The sequence below is a fragment of the Myxocyprinus asiaticus genome, chromosome 18, assembly GCF_019703515.2.
Source record: "Myxocyprinus asiaticus isolate MX2 ecotype Aquarium Trade chromosome 18, UBuf_Myxa_2, whole genome shotgun sequence".
NCBI lineage: Eukaryota > Metazoa > Chordata > Actinopteri > Cypriniformes > Catostomidae > Myxocyprinus > Myxocyprinus asiaticus.
In genome coordinates, this window is record NC_059361.1 from 13,493,880 (window position 1) to 13,519,596 (window position 25,717).

A 25,717-nucleotide genomic window follows, 5' to 3' on the forward strand; every position below is an offset into this window, starting at 1 on the left:
GTCCTCCTGGCTTTATTATTTTGAGCTCGACCGATCTGGCACTGAGCGCTCTTTGTGTTTAATAAAAGACTGACATTTACTCCTCTGCTCTTGGGTGCTGTTTTCCCCAGTGCCATGACAAAGTTGGAAAATCCGACTTCCCGAGTTGAATGGAACGCAGCATTAGGTCTTACTAGAGACAAAAAATTTATGATCTAACGTGAATTTTCTTGATGAAAAAATATGATCGTGTCTGATAACAGATGAATGTAAAATGGCTAGAAATTGCAATTTTTGCTTTGCATAAAGCTAAATATTCACATGCCAATTTACACAAGGTTTATTTCTATATCTGCTGCTCCAAAATTATTTCAGACTTCTCTGGCTGTTTGTATGAATTTAACACATCTTAAAGTTTTGTGGCTATACTTTTCAAACAGTATTTTAATGTTTACAGATTGGCCCCATTCACTTCCATTGTAAGTGCCTCACTGTAACCCAGATGTTTGTGGTTTTGTTTATTTAAGAAAAGCAGGGAAAAGTTTAAATTAATCTTTGTGGTAATCAACATTATGCCACAAATACTGTCAATTGAGAGTAACTTTTATTGAACCCAGAATATTTCTTTAACATTTCCTTTTGTGTTCCACGGAAGAAAGTAAGGGTTATGGGTTTGTAACAACATGAGGGTAAAGATACAAGAGCACAAATTCTGTTCCTCTCAGAGAAAGAGAGAGAGAGAGTGTATAGGGGTGATCTCTATGCTGTGTAATGAGGAGTCCCATCTGTTCCTGAGCACTCAATGTCTCCCTGAACAGACAACAGCAGCAAGTCTCTCAGTGTCATGAGCAATTACCATGTTGTTGACCCCACATTTAATTCGTTTACTTGATTACTTTCTGCATTCAAATCAGATTACCTTATCAAAGTATGTAAAAAAAGTTCAGAAAACATAAAAATACGCAACCAGCTTCAGGGCTTTTTTATGTTTTCAACTTAATGTCAAATTAATTTAAGTCCTACAAACTCAGAAATAACAGTGATCTCTATACATACCCAAGTTTAGCAAGCTTGCATTTTTAAGTTTATCTGAGCATAAATAAAGTGTTTTCCTTCCTCAGAAAATTGAGTGTTTGGTACAAGATATTCTATGTTAAAGATATAGTTCACCCAAAAATGTAAGTTCTCTAAATTTCTTATAAAGGTAGCAGAAAAGTAATCCATATGAAATCCATATCTTCAAAAGCAATATAAGTGTGGGAGTGAAACTAATTAATATTAATTCATTTTTTTCTATAAATCTCCACTTTCACATTCTTCTTTTGTTTCACATTCACATTTTTTGTGCATATCGCCACCTACTGGGCAGGGAAGATGATTTATAATTAAAAAAAAAAAGGACTTAAATATTGATCTGTTTCACACACACACACCTATCATATCGCTTCTAAAGATATGGATTTAACCACGGCAGTCATATGGATTACTTTTAGGCTGCCTTTATGTGCTTTTTTTGACCTTCAAAGTTCTGGCCACCATTCACTTGCATTGTATGGACCTACAGAGCTGAGATATTCTTCTAAAAATCTTAGTTTGTGTTCAGCAGAACAATGAAAGCCATACCAAGTACCATGACCTCACTGTGGCAATATTAATCTTTATCTTTATTTGTATTTATCAAAAAAAAAAAAAAAAAATGTCATAAGGGCAACTATACTCCTATAATATACATGTTTTCAATTTTTAAATAAAACTTTATGTTGATATTTTTTTTGTAGGGTGTAAAATGAAAATATGAATAGTTGCTGGAACTGTCCTGAATTCATAATTAAGAAAATGGTCTCATTACAAGAAAATGATGATATTATATACTTATGATATTCAGGATTTAAAAAATAATTACATTTGTAAATAAATAAATACTTTACACCTTGTAAAATGTTTGAAAACTATTTTATTATTATTATTATTATGTCCAAGATGTGTTTACGGAAAATATTTAATTACATTTTACAAGATTCACTGTATACCTGACATTTTTAGAGTCTTTGAATCAAAGTTATATTGAAAATGGTATAAAGTTTTTTTTTTAAACTTATGAAACCAATATGAATACAAAGATTGCATTATATTTATTTATTTATTTTACAAATATTTTACACAAACAGAAGACTTGGATAAATCTGCTTCTATTTTCCAGTGTGTTTGATTGCATCCCTGTTTTACCAGCTCATCTCATTTCATGACAGGGCTCATGTGATTATATCCCACAAAATACTGACAGGTGGCACAGTAGGGCATGGAGCATGAACGAACCCTTTCCTGCAACATGATGACCTCAGCAGTCCCACACAGCACAGTACCATGGGTGCCATGTCACAGTTAGGTCACATGATGAACATTTATCTGGGTCATATAGAGACTAGTGGGCTTACCCATGATGCTCCTGCCCTTTGCCAAACTGGTTGCATCATTTGCAATTCACTGGGATTTATCAAGAAATTGCAAGTCTTCCATTTTTAAAGTAATTTTCTGAGTGCAGTCCAGTACACCCTCTCTGTCTAATGCATGCACACAGTTTTTGCCTCATTAGTCAAGGGTTTTCTCTAACCCCAAAAGATGGTACAGTAATTAGTAGAATAGTAACTTATGTAGGGCCCTGTCAATATATGTACACTCTTTGTGCAAGCAATATTTCCTGCTCATATCCTAAACCTTTGGTATGGGTTTACAAATTATTATTAAATTCTTTATAGAATGTTAATATTTTGTTGATGGAGACGTCTGGCAAGCGGGATGGCGGCAGGAGTGGTTTCGGAGGGTTGGCATGAGAAAACTTGAACATCTGTCAAACCAGTGAGGCTATAAGCAGCTCAGTCATGTCTCTTTTTAACTGACACAGCTGCTGTCCTCACACTCACATACATAGACGTGAATACACACATCCGCATGCACTCATGCACTCATTTACTGTCATACGCTAAAAAAACTACTTTTTCTTTCTCCTTTTCTTTCTCTGTGTCACACACACACACACACACACACACACACACACACACACCTTTGAGTGTCATTATGCATGATCAGAACACACCAGTGCCTGTGGCTGTTTCTGTCCTGTTCACTTATCAGTCCTGTTATAAGCTCAAAACTATTGTTTCTTGCCTAATCTAGACATTCTGCCTAGAATGCAGCAGAATAAAAAGCTTAGCCTGCACATTTGCTCTCAGTATTAAAATTCAGCACATTTAAACTTTTTATAAAAATAAATAAATAAATAAAATAAAAAAATAAAAAAAATGATTTCTTCCTGTTTAAAATTTTACCAAATAGCAACAACTAATATATGCAAACATTTTAATTAGGCTATGTGTTAAATATGTGTTGTAAATGTGATGGTAATTTAACTTGACATTTAAACTGACAGAAATGTGATCTTTTAATGTGTCCTATTAGTGATATGTTCATGCAAGTAATTGTGTACTTAAATCATATTCAACTCTGTGCTGACATTGTGGGATTTGAGGACAACTTTGAACCACTCATGTTTTACTATATAACTGGTTGCTTGAATATTACTTATCCAGAATGCATTACTTCAGAAGAGCTATATGCAGTTATTGGCCTCAAGTGCTTAAGCCATTAAGCTAACTAATAAAGGGTGGCAAAAGACTAATGTTTCACATGTTAAAATGACTTACACTTCTTTTTATAATGCTGGGGGGCAGGAAATGTTCCTTATTTCTCTCTTTAATACATTTCAACACTCATTCAGACTTTATGGTGCAGTATGTAGCCCACATAAGGCATCTGTTTCCATCAGCCTGAAGCAGCTCCTCATCTTTTGTAATCACTTAACAAAGAAAATGTTTAATAATAGCTTCAGCCAGAAGGTTAATAATTTTTAACAGTGTGAAGTGATTCAGGCTTTGAGTGCAAGGCGTCTGTGAATGACATACTGGCCTGGAAGACTAATAATTCCCTCTAGCCAACAAAAAGCTTTACTTTATAAAATAAAAGCATCACTGCATTTCTTATTATAATAATTCATAAATTGGAGTCACACATAAAGTCAAGGTTTTTGCCTCTCAACAAAAGTCCTTCTGCTCAACAGTACCATTACAGGTCATAATTAGTGTTTGCCTGAATTGACAAACAAATTGCCTTAATCCACTTTAGTAACATAAAAGGAAAAACTACTAATGTGACTGATGCTCAAAACAGTTTGTTTGGCAGAAATATTAGACTTTTTCAAAGTTGTTTTAAAAATGTGGAAACTATATACTTAATTATCTGAAAGATGTTGTGATAAGAACTGGTAGCGCTTATATAAGAAAAGAGGACATCCACAAAGTGAATAATTCAATAGAAATTTCATTCGCAGCAGATGAACCATAGTTAAGGTGAAACAAGGGCTTTGAATAATGTGAAACATGGACTTTTTGAATAACCAACACAGTTTGTTATTCTTAAACATTGCTAAGTTGGTAACACTTACAATAAGGTTCTTTTTGTCACCATTAGTTAACAACATTAGGTAACATGAACTAACAATGAACTATACTTTCACAGCATTTATTAATCTTGGTTAATGTTAATTACAACATATAGTAATACGTTTTTTAAATCAAAAGTTGTATATGTTAACATTAGTTAATGCACTGTGAACTAACATGAACTAACAAATAACAATTGTATTTTTATTAACTAACATTAACAGAGATTAATAAATGCTGTAAAAATAGTTTGTTCATTGTTTGTTCATGAAAGCTAATGCATTAACTAGTGTTAATGAATGGAACCTTATTGTAAAGTGTAAGCATAATCTTTAGTTCTTAACTAATGAGTCTCTGATAAATATCAGAAAAATTTAAAGTTAAATACATAAATGGCCAAAAGACGCACTAAATGTTGTCACATTAAATGCCATTAAATTACCAATTAAAGACTTTTCAGCTAAATTATGAAACTGTGGCTACAAAGCTATTAAAAAGAGAAACAAAAAAGATGATATTATTGCATGATATTAGCATTTTTGTTTACATAATACTAATAATAATAATAATAATAATAAAAAATCCTAATTTTAAGAATAGGCTATTTTTAACTAGGTGTCTAAAACCAACACACAAAACCACTGCTAGAGAAAATAAGCTTTTGTGTTATTGGACCATTTACTCAAATCCGATATAGCTCATGTGACAACTTCCCTATGTGACAACTCGGCTTACAGGCTATTGCTGATGTGTTAAAGAAACAAACAATAATTTGGCAATGCAGATGATAACATGAATATTGTTTACAACCCAGTAGTTCTGGAAGAGGCAAAGGATGTTGGCAGCAAAAGTGGCAAAGTGTTTGACTGTCAAAAAAGTTGCATACATAATTCTGCAAGTATGGCGTGCATGTACATGCCTGCAGCTGAATTCAGCACACAAGCGCGCGCCAAGCAGGCAGCCACGCGCATAATCAACAGTCTCTCGTGCTGCGCTGATATACAGCCACGCGCTCAGAGAGTTCCTCTCAACACATTCCACACAAGGAGGAGAAGAGAAGGATGGAGTTGTCACTCATGGCAGCGCAGGTATGACTTTCACCATTATTATTTTTCTACCATAAAAGAGCTAATTGAGTATTTACTGAGTATGCTGTAACTGAGCAGAATTTGTGACATAAGGGTAGAGGAGGGGCAATTGTTACTACTTAAATTTCATCAATAACAAACAAGCTAGAGTGATTACTGAACATATGCATAGTAATGTTCTCTCTACAAAGTGATATGACCTAAAAACATATCACTTTGTAAGTAATAATAATTTTTACAAAAATGACTATGAACTAATAATTGACTAATGGACTAATTTTGAGAGACCCTATTAAAATGAATTTGGATGTCCAGTAATTGTTCTTATGTTGATGTTTGTCAAAAGTTATGATGTCTATTTCAGTCATGACAACTCTCTGAAAGATTTAGCATGTTAATGTGGGTATGACATATTGATAGGATATTGGTCTTGGCGGACTAGATATGCTACGCTGCTGCTTCTGATGTAGCAGAGCAAATACGTTGACTTGCTACTGCTAGAACATAAACAGATATACTGAATAAAACATATGGACATGCTGCTGCTGCTGTACAATTAGAAAAACACAAGACATGCTGCATCAAGCATGTATAACATGCTGCTGCACAATTAGACATAAATACAAATCACCATGTAGCAGATCTAGACCAGTGGAGCTTGGGAGGGGGAGGGTTTCAGAGAAAACTTTTGCAGCTTGCTGCAATGAAACTGGCTTACTTGCAAACTAAGCAAATGTAAATTTTAGGCAAAGAGAGAGTGCACAAGTTGATTGGCTGCTAGATTACATGTCGAAGGACCTATCAGCTCACACCATGTGAATCGATTGGCTTGACATATCACATGTGAGCGAGCTGATTGGCTAACAGGCAACAAGAACCAGTCAGCTTACACCATTCAGTTTAATGCCTGAACTTAGCAATTTACCCATTTTTGTAATGGGGGCGACTGTAACACTCTTATGACTTCTATAAAATTCAATATTATGATTAAGTCCCTCTCAATGTTAATATTTTACTGGTAATTTTTCTATTGGTAAATATGTTTCTTTTACCAAAAGACAGTTATGAATATGTAAAAATCAATCCACCCAGTTTCATACAGGTGGTAGGCCAGATGCTTATTCGTGCGAGGATGCATAACCTACTGAAACATAGTTCTGCACAAGTTTATTAAATTTTTACATGCAAGCAGAAGACATGTGGTGCAAAACTCTAAGGTTTATAAAGTATTCATGTTTGGTTGGTGCAATTATATCTGTGTGTTTTTGTTTTAATTCAAAGTACAAATTACAAAGTTTTTTTAATTTTATTTATTTATTTTAGATCCACTGGTTTTTGAGCCGTTCAAATATTTCTGCTGGTGTACAATTTGCCATGTAAATGCATAATAGCCTTTATGCAGTATGTGTGCAAAATGTAGTTTATCACTGCATGTTTTTAAAAACCCACCTATCTGACATGCATCATTTATATGTGTGCACTGTCCATCAACCAAAATACCAACCTTTTGAAACATTTAGAAAGCAGGGGGAAAGTCAGATCTATGGTGTGAGTAAAAAAAAAAAAAAAAAAAAAAAAAAGAAGAAAAATGTTGTGTATCTCATATTATCTCACTTGAATAGTAGATTTGATGTGCCATTATCAGTTTTAGAAAAAGTAAAAGTTCTCATTCAAGAGTTTAGGTTGATGGGTCACTGGCACATGCAAGCACTGCATCATTGTGCTACAAGCACTGTAAGCTTAACTGCCTGTCCAGAAAGCCGCCAGGCTTGGATGTACAGCACAACGCTATCTAGGGTTTGGTAAATCCTGTCTGTCATTTTTCTAATTACTCTGTTAAAGCTGGTCTGGAAATACAAAGGTATAATAAGTGAGTGTTTATGGAATTTTTATTTAAAAAGTGCGTTATTGTCAATTAAATTTAATTCATAGTTGAAATACTCCTATGTAATAGCCTGCTGCATACCTGAAAATATCTGTGTCATAGAGTAAAGTATCTGGTGATCGCTATTTAATCAGCCTGCTTTGTCTTTTTTTTTCTTCACTTTATTATCAAGTGACACATTGCTAATTAGAATTTAAAAGTAGGCCACCAGTTTGCATCTGTTCCCTAACTTATACAATCATAACTAGAAATGTGAAAACGAGACCATGGACAACCATGTGTGCTTTCAACAAGATCTGCTTCATTCTCTGGAAATTAAGTTCCTTAATCATTTACTTTAGGTTTGAAACATCGGTTAACTCTTTGATTAACTGCATTAATGAACATTATAACATTTTTATTGCATGACTTTATGGAATAAAATATTTGATTCTGATGTTGTCAGTCGTGGCATTCTATGTTTAAGTATTTTGTTAATGACCACTACATTGCATAATGTTGCCTCAGGCAACTGATTTCGTGCAATGCTTAACAGATCATCAGATTAACGTACATTATTTAATGAAAGTTAAGTTATAAAAATTAACCAAAGTATATTTTGAATGCACGTTTACAGTTTACAGTCAACATTGTCTTTTCTTATATATTTTTGAATTAAAAGTGAAGTTATAGAGCAGTGTTTTATATAAATTGTTTATTTCATGTACGGTTCAAAGGCCTTTCACATCACTTTGGAAATTTCTTTCCTTTAAGTTTACATGAAAGGCATCTCAGAGTTTTTTAAGCAACTCCATGGACTGCTCTGTCAAGAAATGACAGTAAGAAGCAATGTCATTCTGCTCAAGTCCCAGCAGGCCACACAGATTCACAATAACATCACTCAGTGACAAATGAGGCAGAGCAGCAGGGAAGGGAGTGAAGGCAGGGGTTGAGGTCTTTTCTTAGCCTGACATGTGATTCATGCTGCACAGGTGAGGTAGAGCTTCTCCAAATAGGATACGTTGTGCTATTACATGGCACTGAGGAAGATTCTATTTAGTGAAAGTTTCATTACCCAATATTTTAATGCTGCATTATTAGTGTTTCACTATAAAAACTCACCAAATAATCATACATAGTTAAAATAGCAATGTGAATATGCATATGCACATTTAAAAGAGAGGAGAAAACGCCTCCCATATTGTTTTTTTTTTTTTTTTTTTTTACATTAAAGCCAGATGAGATCCACTCTTTTACTTTAATATCTTTAGCTGGTTACAAAAGTTTTGTTAGAAGGGTGTTCTAGCTTGCCAAATTTCAGAAATTTAACAATATTTTCAAAGGCTTTGACTATTTGTCTGAAACTAGTCTAATAACAGCACTGTTATTGAAGGTAAGAATATCCCACTCAAGACAAATTGTTAGAAAATAAATGATGAGGATTGTAAAAATGTTAAGAAAAGTATCAAAAGTTTGTAGTGAAGTCTTTAAAACATACAATCTGTTAATTAGATTTGACTAAAAGAACAATACTGTTTTGCCCCGTGTTTACCCTCTCCTAAAATCGCCTAAGCGACTTTCTCAGTCACATGAGTATTCGAATCAAAGGTAGCCAAGGATACGGCTTGTAAAACCAATAAAATCACACGTGTTATTTGAAGTACATGACTGGATTAAACTAACCAATCACAATTCCCAATCAATAGACATCCAGTTAGTGAACTGACTGAAGAGTCAATTTGAAAGAGCACACAGATGAAACTGTGGTTGGAAAATGTCAAGGAAGCATGCATGCATAATAAAGATCTTCAAAAATAGTTTAAATGTGAGGTGTGGGATTTGGTGTGGGATTTGTGGAGCTCGCTTTTCCATCGTCCATGGAGGCTGCACCGACATCGCGCAGCATGTTCATACAAAAAAGCTTGTGGATGCTGCTAAAAGTAAGTGTGCCAAACCAAGTGTTAGGGTTTTTTTTTTTTTTTTGTGAAGCAAAGTTCCAAATCTGGCAAGGTGCACGCAAGCAATGGACTTTTAACTTATCATTTTGTTGTGCACTGCCATAGTTTTCGGTCGGCTGCACTGCGAAATTGATCAAGAAAGTTTATGATCTGAAATTTTCTTCTGCCTGCACCAAATCTGAAGCTGTCATATGCAATGTACTCGCTTTTGTGCAGCTGGACTATCAGAAATTATCGCAGCATGGCAACACACATTTCTTCTCTCTTGGTCCAGCTCTTGAAAGAATACTACACATTTTCAATGGTCTGCATGCATACTTTCTTTCTCAAGGAAAATGCCCAAAGTTTGACATTTTCAGTGATCCCAGCACTAAACTTTGGATTGGCTTTGCACTCAAGCAAACAGCCATATTTAACCGTGCACTGGCGAGAGTAGAGCAAGACCACATATTAGCCCAGAATTGGCTTTGCACATTCATGACCTGAGAAAAGTATTGCAGGTCAGGCTGGAGGAATCATTCATACCCTCTGACATTAAAAAAGCAGTTGGATGCCCTGGTTGCAGCTGGTGACATGCGAGCGAATGATTTGTTTTGTGCAGTGAGAAACTTTTATTCAGCATCAGTGGATTACCTCCAAAATTGGAGCCGCTCATTGGAGAACACTTGAGTGGGCCCTACTGAGAGACATCCCAGGGTGGAAAGACATTCAGAGCAGCCTCGAACACTTCTACTCCAAAATCCCCGCTCTCAGTTTGATTGATGAAACCATGCTCTTTGATGAGTGGGTTTGCACAAAAAACAGTGTCACTTGTCGCATCACTGAGTGGAACATGAACAAGATGGCCATGTCTGAGAGATGGACAGATGTTTTTCGTGAGCTGGAGAGCAAGACCATCAACTTCAGAGTCTTAGCCAAGGTCGTGGAGTTTGTTTTATGCCTGCCTGGGACATCTGCATCTGTGGAGCGTGTGTTCTCATTTATGAACGCAGCATGGATAAATCTCGACTCAGTGTAACAGTCATGAAGGCAATGCTTTTCGTACGTCTTATTTTTGGACTGAACTGCTCTGCATTTTATGATAAACTCTTGAAAGACAAGCGCACACTGAGAAAAATTGCTGCCAGCTAAAAGTACAAGGTGACAACAGTTACAGATGTTGATGCACCCTCTACTTCACATTGCCTAGGTAAGGATACATCAATTAAATTTTTGCTGGGAGGGGGCAGTCCCGTTTTTCCACAAGCAGGAATCTGGTCACCCTAATTATAGCAGTTAATAATAATTGGGGAAAGAAATGAAACTAAACTAAATAAATTTTCATGACTCCAAAAGTAACAAAAATAAAATAAAAAATTTACCTCAAATTAATTTTAGTTGTAGTATTTCATACACAGTGTGTTATAACATTTGAACCTGTACAACCTGCTTTAATTAAATATAAAAATGCCATTTGATAGCGATAACACTGGACGGCCTTGTGAAATTTAAGTGACATCAGTAAACTCATTAACTTTGGCACCACTAAAATACTAAACTAAATAAAAAACTAAATATAACTAAAACATTGAAAGAAAAAAATACAAATAAAATAAAACTAAAAGTCAATAAAGTGAAAACTAAATTGAAAGAATTAATTTAAAATAAATTAGAAATACAATCTAAATGAAAAACTCAAAATGATAATAATGCTGCTCTGTGACTTTTTGTGTGCATCATATTAAAAAATGCAGATAATGCAGACTATTGTGAATCAGTTAAATATTCTCTGTACTACTGAGTTGCATGCTTTACTTGAGGCTAATATGTTTATAATATGAATGTCAAAACAGCTGAAGATGGATTGAGTTTTCATGTTTAGGTTATTCCCTATTGCAATCTGAGTGCATTGTGGCTTTGATGGAAACTGCTCTAGTTATGCCACGGAATTTAAGTGGATTACAAAGATGGATGACATTTGATGAGCCTCTCAGATCTAATCAGCATTAGAGTATATCTGAGCCAGTTTATAAACTACAGCCCAGTTCACACAGGGTGTCCATGGATCCTTAAATCCAACTCTTCTAAACCTGCAGATACCCTGTCACACTGTATATTTTTTTCCCCTTTACAATTGCAGCATGTCAGACTGTACAATATGACCCCAGTAAAGATACCAAGACAGACTGTGCAATATCTGCAATAAATTGTTTCTATTTCAGATTGCATGATATACATCTTTTAGGACTTTACTCACTATTGACAGCATTGACTGGGAAATAGTCATCAGTCCGCAACACGTTGTCTCATCTGCATAGACACACAAAATTAAAATGGTTCCATACAAGCAAAAACAAGCTATAGCGCTAATTTTTGCTATATTTTGCCTTAAAAAAATAAATAAATAATAAAAAGGCTGGGTAAAAAACAACACCATGCAATGCCTATTCTACAATGCAAACTCGAGGTAATTTTGATAGTATGATCATAGCGTGAAGATAATGCTAGCCAACACAATATTTTTGTTGGCATATCACATAAACAAGCTAGTATCAACATATTGATTGTGTTGATTGTGTCATCAGATGCTCCGTTTCTATTTGTTCTTTATTAGTCGGGCATCACAGGAGTAGTCACACTGCAGGTCTTCGACCCAAAATTTCAGAACTTCGTCTGAGACTAAAGATCATCTTAAAGGCAAGTAATCGGCCATCAGCATATCAAAGATTTCTGCAGAATAAGAATGCCCATCATTCACAAAGTTCTACACTTCCACTGCCCATTGCTTGTTTGTTTATTTTGGCTAATATGATTGAATCTAGTACTCTCAAGTCTGTTTAACACACTTTTACCATGCTTAATTCCAAACATTTCTCCAAATATCAGCATAGAAAATGTGAAAAAAGTCATCAGATTCTAGATCAGACTCAGACTGTAGCGATACTTGATTTAAGCCATTGCCAGGAACATTAAAGGTGCCTTTTAAGTATGTCGAAGTGGCTTACATTGGCTTACACTGACCCCTAGTGGCCTGGATGCTACATCATTCAAACACAGTAGTTTTCATTTACCAATTCCATTGTAGAAATTCACTATGCACAGTAAGCCAGGATTCATTAAATCCATGAATGAAAGTGTCCAGTAACAGGGCGAGTAGTATTTGGCTGGTCATGTGATGCTAATGTGACCGGTCCTGCTTGACCCGCTCTGAGCGGGATTCGAACCGGCGTTAGCCGGCATGTGAGGCGGGCGCACTAACGAGGAGGCTAAAGGCTACAGCCCCTTGTGTCAGTCGCTAGTGTGCCTCATAAGGCCAGGGGAGTGAAGTTTACACATATCGTACAGCTATAACATACCAGCTGGTTCCCGTTACACTCACCCCCCTAAACCTCACTCCCATCCGGGTCATGGCACCACTGTGACTGGTCCTGCTCGACCCACTACGAGTTGGATTCGAACTGGCGTCACCTGGTATGGGAGGCAGGTGCACTAACAATGAGGCTAAAGGCTATAGCCCCTGACGTCAGTCACTAGAGCGCCTCTTGAGACCAAGGGAGTGAGGTTTACACATACCAGCTGGCTCCCATAAAACTAACATGGCTGCCCCCATGAGGAGCCCGTACTCCATGTAGAATAAAAGAGCTTTTATAACGTCACTGATATGACTGAACTTTTCATCTCAAACAAGTGGTCATGATTTTATACATATGTTTCAAAATTACTGTTCATTTCTATAGAAGTAAAACTTTTTATATGAGGGGGGAAAAAATAAAAAATACCAAGTGAACCTTTAAAATAAATACACTTTTCAAATATATTTATAAGTTCAAAAATATATTTACCTTGCTGCTTCCTTAATATGCAGAGACAATTATAAATAAGCCATTTGTAGGCTGATTACTTCGAAAAGTGGAAACACTGTGGCTCTGTGGCATTGCTCTGAGTGTTTGAGTATTTCGACCAGCCCATCATAACATCTCATTGTCCAATCACTGGCAGATGGGGAAGTGTTGGAAAACTTGTTTGCAAACATCATTATCTTTGCAATTCAATTTAGTGACAATAGTGCCACAGAAAAAAGGACTCTCTTTCAGATGTTCCGCAAAATATTACATAATAATTTAAAGCTGTCATTGCTAGACAAGATAAGGAGGTCATTGCTGACAGCTTGCTGACCACCTCCAAATGGTCTCTGTCATTATCCATGATCCACATCTGGAAACAAAGAGATGAGTTTGCATTCTGGAATAAGCCAATCCTGTAAGTGAACTCAAAAGCATGGTATAGATTATAACAAACACGTGCATGAACTAGCAAAACATTGTATGCTCTCCCAATTTCTGAACTGCTCCCGAGTGGCCGAAGCTGGAACTATAGTTGTGCACATGCACAATAGAACTGAGACCAAAACTCTGTTCTTTTATCTACTCCTCTGAATGGATGTGACATAAAAGGCACAGCACATCTGTCTTTTGAAACATCTGAGTAGTTATCACAGTAATATACTCCTGAGTCCTAACCCAAACCATAAACCTAACCCTAACAGTACTGAGATCAAAACAGCTTGGTCTAGCCAGATATCAAAAGTAATGTGTCTATGGCACAAAGCGAGCAATTTCAGGACATGGAAATTTGCAGTATGGTAGCGCTTGTAGCACTTCCGCTTGTCTGGAATTTGGGTCCGAACTTGGTGGAAAAAAATTCAGAACTAAGATGCAGATTTCAACACAGATCATGTTGACATGTCACATGAGTAAGCAGGTCGGTCTGGACTGGATGGACAAAAATGAGAATTGTCTGTTTCGAATAGAATTGCCGGTAGCTGAATAATGCAGGATTTGCCTGATTTGCCTGATTTGCCGTGAGATAGTAAAAGCCAGCAGATCAGTAGTGACTCTAATCTGTTTGGAGTAATCCCCCTGAGGCAAGATTACTCTCTCTCACACACACACTGATCCTGGTACAATCAGTAATGTGTACGAGTGACATGCCATTTATGAAGTAGACAATTTACCCTTCAGTCAACTCTGGAGCTGAAACCTGACTAGAGGTACTCCTTTAACTTTCTTTTTTCTTTCCCTCTCCTTTCTGCCCCGCTTCCCCTTCAACATCAATTTACCACGCTGATGTCTGCCCTGTCTCTTCATCTTTCCATCCCTCTTACCTGTTGTTCATTGTTAACTCTGAAACAACCCTCAATAGCTTGGTGCCTTCGATTGCTCTGATAGAAATACGTTTCTTAATTTTTATAATTATGTAGATTTTTGCTATAGATTTTTTTCATGCACATCAGCAGGTTAAGTTTGAGTCAGGTTTCTTCAGCTGCCTGCTCCTATAGGAACATTTTATTGCTCAAAGGTTGCTCTGTCTGTCACAGCTCAGGAAATGGAGTTCTCGGGTATGCCTAATTGACTTAACAACTTTTTTTAGATGTTTCGAGACCATTTTAATAATTCAGTAAGAAAATAGAGATATAAAATTAATACGGATTGCAGAGCACATAATATTTGGATTCAGATCAAATTGAAATGTCTGACTTTTGATTGCAGACTTTGGTATCTTAGCAAATCTGAGATCTTTTTGAGATCTCCTCTGAAACTCTAAAGGAGATGCATGTGTTATAATCTTGCTTGAAGGATAATATCTCATGCTTTTTACCAAAACTATGAAACCGTTTTGATTTAATTTATTTATGTTGTATTAGAACATATTGGTACAGTATATATATATATATATATATATATATATATATATATATATATATATATATATATATATATATATATATATATATATATATATATTTTTTTTTTTCTTTTTTTTTTTTTTTTGGAAATATACATATTACAAGGCTCATTATGATTCTTAAACAAGCTGTGCTATGTCATCAATTATTCTCATCAGTTACATTTATGGTCTTCTTACTACTGGCTGAGAAAAAGAACAAGAGCAGCTTCCACTATATTTTAATAGTTAATAGTCTTTGCAGTTCTGTGACTGTGAGCATATATACTGTGGGGTTCAAATGTTTGAGACCACATAAAAAATCTGGGATTTACCTGGGAATAAACAAAATTTTTAGGATTAAAAAATAATCATAATAAATAAATAAATAACAAAGAAATGTTATAACCAAAAAAACTAAGATGAAGGGGGTATGACAAATTAAGAAATTCTGAAATGGTAATGTTAATTGTTAATTTTTCAATCATTGTTTTCAACTTTTCACTAGAATTGTTATCATGAATACATAATTTATAAGGGTTGTGTAAAATAAAAAACAATGAGAAAAAGAAATGGAAAAACAGCCATTTTCACTAGTGTTCTTGGACTTTTTGATGCCACTGTATTTGCGATATTTGCACTGTGTTGACAGCAAAACAACACTTTAAAACAAAGGGACAGTATTATGTGAATGGAGCATTTGTTTTTTGTTTTTTTTTATGGTATAACAGAAGATTTATTTTAAAGATTATTCATGTCTGACCAGTTAATGTATGGGAGAGTTTTCCTTACAATTATATTTACTTAAAGGTTTAGTTCACCCAAAAATGAAAATTCTGTGTATGACTTTCTTTCTTCTACAGAACACAAACAAAGATTTTTAGAAGAATATCTCAGCTCTGTAGGTCCATACAATGCAAGTGAATGGTGATTACATGTCCTACAGTGCCATCTAACGCTCCACATGCGTCAAGTTCTAGGAAGTGTAATCAAGCTTGAAATCATGATCGTGCCAAGAGACTGCAATGACAAGATGTAAAGTGAAAAAGGAGTTGCATTTTGGTCTGCTATCACCCAAAACCAACTAGATCACTTCAATAGGCATTGATTAAACCACTAGATGGATTGATTTTATGCTGAATTTATCTTCTTTTTGGAGCTTCAAAGGCCTGATCACCATTCACTTTCATAGTATGGACCTACAGAGTTGAGATATTCTTCAAAAAATGTTTGTTTGTGTTCTGCTGAAGAAAGAAAGACATACATGTGGGATGTAAATGAGGGTAAATAAATGATGAGATAATTTTTCGGTGAACTATACCTTTAATCTATGAACTTGAGAATGTATGTATTATTTTACTGTTATATTGCACTTAGTATTCAAGTTTGATTTGGTTGCAGTGGATTGAGAGTTATCTTTAAGACTCCAGCTGGGACTGTATATTCAAGCCCCTCAAGGAGAACAGGACTATATGGTTAAAAATATACATTTTCTCTATGTCAGTACTGTACAGACCTGTAAAGAAATAACATGTATAGTCCCTCTGGTTAACTGTGAGATCAGCAGATATATACCTGAGGCATATGATGATTCGAGTTTGGATGACAGGGGCTTACAGTGTGGCTGTTCTAACTTTCTAAAAGAGCATGCAGATATCTGTCAGCTACACTATCTGGCGAAAAAATGCATGTTTACACAGAGATGACACCTCATTAGAGAGCATTACCATTTACCACTAACAGCTTTTAGTTGTGACAAAATGCAGTTTAGTCGCTGTCTCGCAGTGGGCAAATATTCTTGCTGTGTGTGTACGCCTTCTATTGACCAGATTCTAACTTTGATAAACTTTCCATATATATTTTGTTTCAAGTTCTTAATCAAATTAAGACCAATATCTTTGAAACTTAAGTTGCTGTACGCAGTTAATGGGCCGTATTCTGTAATCTTAAAGATAATGAAAGAAAACTAAACATCACTTGAAATTAGTTTCAAAGTGACACATCATTAATTTGAATTAAGGTTAAAAGAGATTTTGCCTGCTAACTCACGTTTTCCTCCACATGGAACATGTATTTCAGTTTAGTTGCTCTTTTTTTTATTTTAAGGGATAGTTCACACAAAAAGAAAAAAAATCTGTCATTTATTCATCCTTGTGTTGTTCCAAACCTCCTTTTTTTTCTTCTTCCATGTAACACAAAAGGAGATGCTAGACAGTCCCCATTCACTTTTAGTGTATGCAAAAATGTTCTTGTGTTCCACGGAAGAAATAAAGTCATGAGTTTGGAACAACATGAGTGTAATGAGAGTAAATGATGTGAGTAAACTGAGAGTAAATGATGACAAAATGTTCATTTTTTGGGTAAATTAATGCTTTTAGTCACATCTCAAAGTATTGTATAAAATGGCCTTTGTTAATCTTCACAATGCCCACTATGCTTGAACAAACTTAAACAGTTTGAAGACATAATGAATAGTAGGCTACACCATTAAGGTAATTTAGACATTTTACTTCTTGAAAACATTTGAAACTAAATGAAGGACACGTCTGTCAGTTGTTCTCCAACATTCAAAGAGCTGTTTTCAGATTAGAACAAGAGTGATGAGGGTGTCAGGATTTGATGAATAGAACTTGTCGTTGTGGAGATAGGGGGACAATGAGATAGCGAGGAGGTAACGTATTTCTGAGTAAAACAGGATATTAAGTGAGAAAATAATAATAATAATAATAATAATAATAATAATAATAATAATAATAAATAATAAAATTAAAATTAAAATAAAATATTGGGTGAAACTTGATTTATCTATTGGGAATTGACTGGACTGTGAAAAGTAGCAGTTACATACCAGAACTGAGCCAGGTGTTTGGAGGGGAGGGTCTGAAAAACTAAATAATAAGTAAAGTAAAACAGTGTTGCCATGTCCGATTTATTATATTTTATTATAAGCGACTTTGGATGTACTTTTTCATAAAGTCGCTTATAAATATGGGCATTTCCAGAATACAGTCATGTTTTTTGGACTTATTGGTGCTTGGCTCCCAGAGCACAGTAAAGTATGATCCACCAATAATCAAGCAGTCAAATATCCTAACCCATATATATATATATATATATATATATATATATATATATTAGCATTTATGTAGCCTATAACGTATACTTCTTTATGTTTGTTATGCTTTCAGTGCTGATTAATGAAATTATAAGCCCATAATTGTTTTCTAAGATTAATATGCACTGATGAATCATGCACAATAATACCGGGAACAAGCATTTAGAAAGTTGTTTTATTAAAATAATTAATTTTAAGCATTAAGAAAGTCATTTTGATTTAATTTTGACTTTAAGATGTTCAAATTGAAAGCTTAACCTTAGAAAGAGTTGTTATCTTTTTACAGCATTTTCAAGCAGTCAGCGGGGCCTTCATGGATTCCCCATACAATGGCAGCACATCCCTTCAGACTTCCACCTCTAACCTCAATGCTAACTTCTCACGACCAGCTGAGCAAGAAGAGGAGGGCAAGTTCTCCAGCGATGCCATCTGGCTGTGGGTAGCTGTCATTGCAACCATTGGCAACATAGTGGTGGTAGCAGTGGTTTGTGCCTGTGCCTTTTAGACCCCGTAGTCTGCAAGAACACAGCCTGAACTCCTGATTCTTTACCCTTAGCACACTTTAATATGCAGTATTTAGTCTCCTTGACAGTCAATCTGAGAGAATTTATAAGTTAAATTATAGTGTGGTATGCATGTTGTTTATTTTAAATGAATTACTTAGTACTTATTCTTTAAATCTCATGATGAAAAATGTTGTTTTGTGACCAAACAAAATAGTGGGTACATTTATTCTTAAGAAGTGGTCACCAGAGGGTTTGCTTGGTTATATAAGCCAGTTCTATGTAAACCTCCGTTAGATGTCCAGTTGTACAGGAATTACAGATGTGATCTTGCCCATCCTTCCGTTGATAAACCAAACCCTGACTATCATTCGGTTTGTCATATGGGAAATGTGGAACTTGTGTCTCTGGATGGGGACACAAGTTCCACTAAGTGTGTGTGCTTGTGAGTGTCAGCTGAATTAGTGACAGATGGTGGTTGTCCAGTGGGTCCACACATTAACCACGAGTAAACTGGCATCAGCTCATACAGCTGCATGTTATATTTAACCCACTCCTCTCCACTTCTACTTCTACTGGTGGGGTCAAAACAAGTATTTGTGATTCTACACCACTTCTGGGGCATCTAGGACCTTATCAACCAATGACGTATATAGTAGCTAAACACAATAGCTAACTGTCATCCTTGAAAATAAACTGTATTCAGTCAAAGTGACATAAGATAAACTTTTTGTGCTATTAGAGCTGACTGCATTTATGATACTTAGGAACATGAAGTCCAAGTGTCTAACTATCTTGATAAGAATCCTGCTTAAAAGTAGGGTTTTCTACTTGTCATTCCATACTTTAGGATGAAAATAAATTGCTGGTTGGGCCATTAAATCGTTCAAGGTCAAGTTATTTCTGCACATTAAATTGGGAGAGGAGAAGGTATTTTAAAATTACACACAATGGGCCTCATTCATGAAACACACACAGAACGGATTTCTGTGTAAAACAATCGTAAAACCATTCTTATGTAAATTTTTGCATTTAACTCAGTGCAACCGTTTACTTAAGAATGAATTTATGAATGTATGTATTAACACAAACATTTGTTCTGCTCGTGTTTCATGAATGAAGCAGATCACCTATAAAGGGATAGTTCACCCAAAAATGAAAATTCTCTCATAATTTACTCACCCTCATGCCATCCCAGATGTGTATGACTTTCTTTTTTTTGCTTTTTGAATACAAACAAAGATTTTTAGAAAAATATCTGAGCTCTAGGTCCATACAATGCAAGTGAATGGTCACAAGAACTTTGAAGGTCCAAAAAGCATATAAAGGCAGCATAAAAGTAATCCATACAACTCCAGTGGTTAAATCCATATCTTCAGAAGTGATTTGATAGGTGTGGGTGAGGGACAATTTAATATTTTAGTCATTTTTTACTATAATTCTCCATTTTCACTTTCATATTCTTCTTTTGTTTTTACCGATTCACATTCATTGTGCATATCGCCACCTACTGGGCAGGGAGGATAATTTATAGTTAACAACGACTTAAATATTGTATGGTTTCTCACCCACACCTATCATATCACATATGAAGATATGGATTTACCACTGGAGTCATATGGATTACTTTTGTACTACTTTGATATGCTTTTTGGACCTTCAGAGTTCTGGTCACCATTCACTTGCATTGTATGGACCTACAGAGCTGAGACATTCTTCTAAAAAATATTGTTTGTGTTCAGCAGAACAAAGAAAGACAGTCATACACATCTGGGATGTCATGAGGGTGAGTAAATGATTAGAGAATTTAAATTTTTGGGTGAACTATCCCTTTAAAGGTCCTCCATGTAAACTGCAGTAAGCCAATTACGAATGCAGAGCCTTAAAACCTACATCCCTCTCATTTAATTTGGTGTAATTAACTTAGCCAGTCTCTCTTGCTCTTTTTTTTTTTTACATTCATTAGCCCTGTCAGCTTCATTTTGAGTTCATAATTTAATGTGTGCATGCGCAAGATATTAGATGTTAGTGCTTGAATGATCCTAAATCTCATCTTCAATGGATTACAGATATGGCACATCATTAATTCAATATCAGCTCTCTTTTCAACGTCCAAAATTATTCTTTTTCTGGACTATGTTGATGACCCAAGCAGTAACTAATGCTCTACTGGATCTCTGAACAAAACATTACGCTACAATTAATCAAAGTGTGGTAAGGGATGGGAAGAGGTTACAACGTCCAAACAGATAAGAAGCATTTAGCATGTGATCATTCTATGTTATTAAGTGTGATTTAGAGCAGTTGGTGAACTCTTTTTTTTTTTTTTTTAGGTCAAGGATGATATAGAGTGTACACTGAGGGAGGAATTCACTAAGAATGAATTACAAAAAACAGCCTTCCATGTTGTTTTAGCGTCTGATTCACTAAAGGAATTATGCAAATAGCGGAGGGAAAAACACCCAATCCCAACAGTGCTGAATGCAATTTACATAGCGCAATTCTGAATCTTGCAGGCCAGTTCTGAGTGCACAGTTGAGGAGGATGCAGCAGACTACCACGATCTGGAATACTTGACTGGGAATGTATTACTCCACCATTGCAAATTTAAATGGCGAAAGAATGCTCAGCTATAAGACTCTTTTCGATCATTTAATCATCATTTGATGAATTACTGCTGCCATGATAAATAGAAAATGTACATGAACATCTCTTTTAAACAAAATTGTTGTTTACTGCTTTATAGCACAATGTTATTTATGCAAAATGTGATTATTTACTTTATTTTTAATGAAAAAAAGCTGAACTTCAAAATATTTTGGTATAAGGAGGTGAAAGCAACTCTTTACAATGTGTTTTCAGGCTAAGATCCTTAGTGCAGATTTTTTTCCAAAGTTTCCATCACTCAGCTGTACTCTGTAGTGAAGCTGACTGAAGGATTGGTACGTGCATCCCTCTCCCTGTCATTTTCTTCAGGAGTTTGGCAACAGGGCTGTGGTATTTTTCTGGGCATACATGATCTCAGAAATCTGGCACAGCCCAGTGCCAGGATTAACACAGGTTGTGTGCTTGGCTCCGGGGTCAATGGAGACATAGGGGTCCAACACCCACTCACCTACTATACAATGTGCCTTTAAGAAAATATAATGCTGCCAGTCCGAATGCTCTGGTGGGGACACAGTGGAAATGACATTCATCTCATTTCAGAGGTAAATTTTTTAAGTATTGTAGCTATGATTTCTTTTTTTTATTGGCTTTTTTGCACAATGTCCATTATCCCCAATACATACCATAAAGATATGCTGCAATCAGTCCTTGATTCCTGCAATTTCTGTAGAAAGATAAGATATCCAAGGTACATAAACATGATTTTAAATGGCAAGGCCATGATACGTTTTTATCCCCACAAATCTGGAGTTTGTCATCTGCACGTGTTTGTAATGATCGGTGCAAGACTTGAGGGATTTAGACCACCAGAGACTCTCATTTTTTCCTGTGGTGTCTAATTTTGCCCATGATTTTTGAGCAACTTGACATTATTAGGCATTGCATTATAGTTGAGGCTCTGTTTGCTGTTTGTACTGTGATATGAGATTGTTACTGACTCCGGCAAGGGGGTTTATTTGGCGTGTCCTGACCCTTTAACACTTCTCTTCTTGTCTTTCAGATTGAAAGGAACATGTTGCAGCCTAAAGGATTTTTGTATTAAATCATATTCTTTAAGGAATAAACAGCTATGAGACACAGAGTCCTTTGGTTGCTGCCAGAATGCAAGGGGAACCTGATTTAAAGGAAGATGCTCAGAAGTGGAGGGTTTTGGCTATGATGTCCAAAACATATTGTTTGATTATTCGTCTTTGTGGGGAAATGGAAGAGAGCGATACTGTAAAAAAATATTTAACATGATCTGCTTTTTAGCTGAAATGATTGCATTTCTTTCTCTTTTTTTTTTTTTTTTTTTTTTTTTTTTGCATTTTTATGGCAGACAATACAGGTTAGTTAAAGATAGGATGAAAAGTAATAAAATAGCATTAATAAAATAGGATATTTTCCATAGAAATGGTTGAATTAAACTTTAATCCACTATTATGAAATGGAGCACAACCTTTATACATTCTACAACACATAGTTAAAAAAAAAAAAAAGAAAAAAAAAACACTCAGTGTACATTGGCATTAGCATTACCAGTCTTTAGCGTGGCCATTTTCTGTACATTATTGTAAATTAATTGCACATTGAAGCCATTTAGATTTATTTTGAGAATGAACCAAAAATGATCAATAACTGTGTGCTATATATATATATATATTATGACTGAAGTGGACATTGACAAATGTTTAATGCAATAATAGTATATCTTTTTTTTTTTAATCACTGTGGCAATAATTTAAGGCAGAAGTTCTGGCTGAACAAGTGAAATTAGGCCCAGAATAACAATGTTTGTTCAAATAAATAAGCAATTTATTTAGTTCCTGATGGAAGATTAGTGTACATGTGTTTAAAGAGCCCATAGGTTCATAATTTTTTTAGGGGTCTACTAGAATAGGTTTACATGCTTTAATGTTCAAAAAACACATTATTTTTCTCATACTGTACATTGCTGCAGCACCTCTTTTCACCCTCAGAAATGCTCTGTTGTGGCTCCTGTCTCTTTAAAGCCCCCCTTTCCGAAAAGCCCAGTCTGTTGTGATTGGTCAGCCACTTAGAGCGTGTCAGAAATGTAACACCCCTTACCATAACCGAGTTTCAGCTTAAAGTAGCCCTTAGGCGGGCATTATGCAAATGTGTTACATAGTGAGATAGCTAAATCACGGAAGTAATGGCTGGACTGCAAACCAGGCGTTTCAGGCAATTCAGGAGCAGCATTTTCTGTGGGAGAGAGTAACTCCCTTTGGCATGGACTTTGTGCTTTGTAACTTTGCAGACCTTTCACATGCACAAACAGCTATATTACACACTAAAGGAAAGGTAAAATCCCAAAAAGCATAATACGGCCTCTTTAAGTAAAACTGGTCAGAAGAGGGAGAGTGACACCAGGATATACAATCTGAAATTTCTGAATGAGTTACACTGGACCCTCAGGGACCCGCTTTGTTTATAAAAATGTAGCCACCAAAAAGCATTTGATGGTTTTGTAGCTGAAACATCTAGTGAGTTTTAGTTATTACTGATTCTACTGTTAAAGGTGTTAGATATACATACCCCTTAACTATTACAAAAATTATCTGACACCTTTATAATTAGTTTTGCCTTTAGTGGTTGGCACATAACCTTGCACATGATGCATGATTTAATTGTACCCACTTAGCTAATGTCATTTTGTTGTTGTTTTGTATGATGATAAAATTGCACATAATTAAGAAAGAGACAAAAGTGATTTCCTTTAAGCCTCTCAGAGAGTTCACACTTTTAGACTTTAATCATGATAGGGTTTGCATGATGGCAGATATATTTGTTATTTTTATCGTAGTATTACTGTCTATACTGTACATACAAAATGTGTAAAAATTAATTATTCTGTGTATTTTCTTAAAATGTTTATAAAGCTTCATGCTCATTATTCATTATACAGTACTTTGTAAATTTATTTGCTCTTTGATTTTCTGTTAATTACGCACACCATCAGAAATATTTAGTAATATTCAAATGTTTATTATTATTATTATTATTATTATTATTATTATTATTATTATTATTATGTGTATATGATCCACTTGTATTGATTTATCAAAAATCTAAGGCTTCTTATTTTTTTCTGCCTCTTTGATAATTTATCAATAACAGGACTGTAAACATTCCTTTATGTAGTCTGATTTAAGATGGTACAAGTTAAAGGCATAGTGATGGTCAGAGAACATTACAATGTGCACTCATTCAGTACCAGGTCAACATCAATGAGTTTCTAAATGTAATACTGACCAAATCATTGTCAATGTCATGAATCCCGCCTCAGTAGTTTCTCCCGCTCACCACCAGAGGGCTCCATCACCTGAATATTGACTCTAACTCTCCGGACTCCATTTCCCATAATCCCTGTACCTGGCACTGATTACCTCCTCACCTGTTGCCTATCTACTCAGCTATTTAAGACTCACTCTCACTCTCTGTTTTGGTGAAGTCTTGTTTTGCCCTGGCTGACATCTTGAAGAGCTTTCTGTATTTGCTGCCTAACCTGTGTATTATCCTGGACTGTTTACCCTGTGTTGATCCTTTGCTGCCTGCCTACTGTTACTGCTTTGTTTACCTGGATATTACCTGTGATTGCCTGCCGCCTGCCCTGACCTCTTGCCTGTTTTGTGACTCTCTCTGATTTACCTTGGATACTACTATTGCTGGTGACTGACCCTTGCCTGTCTATATTACTATATTTACTGTTAATAAAGCTGCACATGGATCCCAACTCTGCTGACTCATTACAGTCAACCAGTATGAACAGTAATATGTAAAGGTATATGAGCATTTCATACCATTTTATTTTTTCTCTTAAATGAATGACTTGCTAATAGGTATAGGCTCTTTTATTGTTTTTAACTTTTTTTGTCACAGAATATTGTCCAGAATAATCTATACAATTATAAACTAAGAATTGCGTCTAGAATAATTGTTCCTGTTCTTATGAGTTTTGTGAGTGAAATGGCTCAGATTGGCATACTGTAAGTTCTACAAGAAAACAAATGTATGAATTATTGTCAGTTAACATTGAAAAGTGTATTCCGTGTGGGAGCACAATAATATAAACTACATGGTTGGACAGCAAAATACATGGAACATTTAAATGTGGACATTGTGAGAATGTTACTCAGACAAATTATTTTGTGGATGTCTTTACCAACAAATATTTTTTACAATTGATGAAGGATCTAACAGAAGAGTACATATGTTATCTACAGGCTTGAATGCCCTGTCATTGTTTTTATGTGGGCCGAACTAAGCTGCAAGATAGAATGTGGTATCATAAAAATGCAATCCATATAGGAAGCAAAGATTACCCTATGGCAGTGCATTTTGCAT

General features: G+C 35.3%; 1 protein-coding gene across 1 annotated transcript; it reads left to right on the forward strand.

The window, feature by feature from the left end:
• Positions 1-5,546: 5,546 nt before the first annotated feature.
• On the forward strand, positions 5,547-18,738 carry LOC127456299 (uncharacterized protein C14orf132-like). Its single transcript, XM_051724717.1, has 2 exons — positions 5,547-5,563; positions 18,490-18,738. Exons 1-2 carry the CDS (start codon positions 5,552-5,554, stop codon positions 18,706-18,708), a joined length of 231 nt encoding a protein of 76 aa, XP_051580677.1. The 5' UTR covers positions 5,547-5,551; the 3' UTR covers positions 18,709-18,738.
• The last annotated feature ends 6,979 nt before the right edge of the window (positions 18,739-25,717 follow it).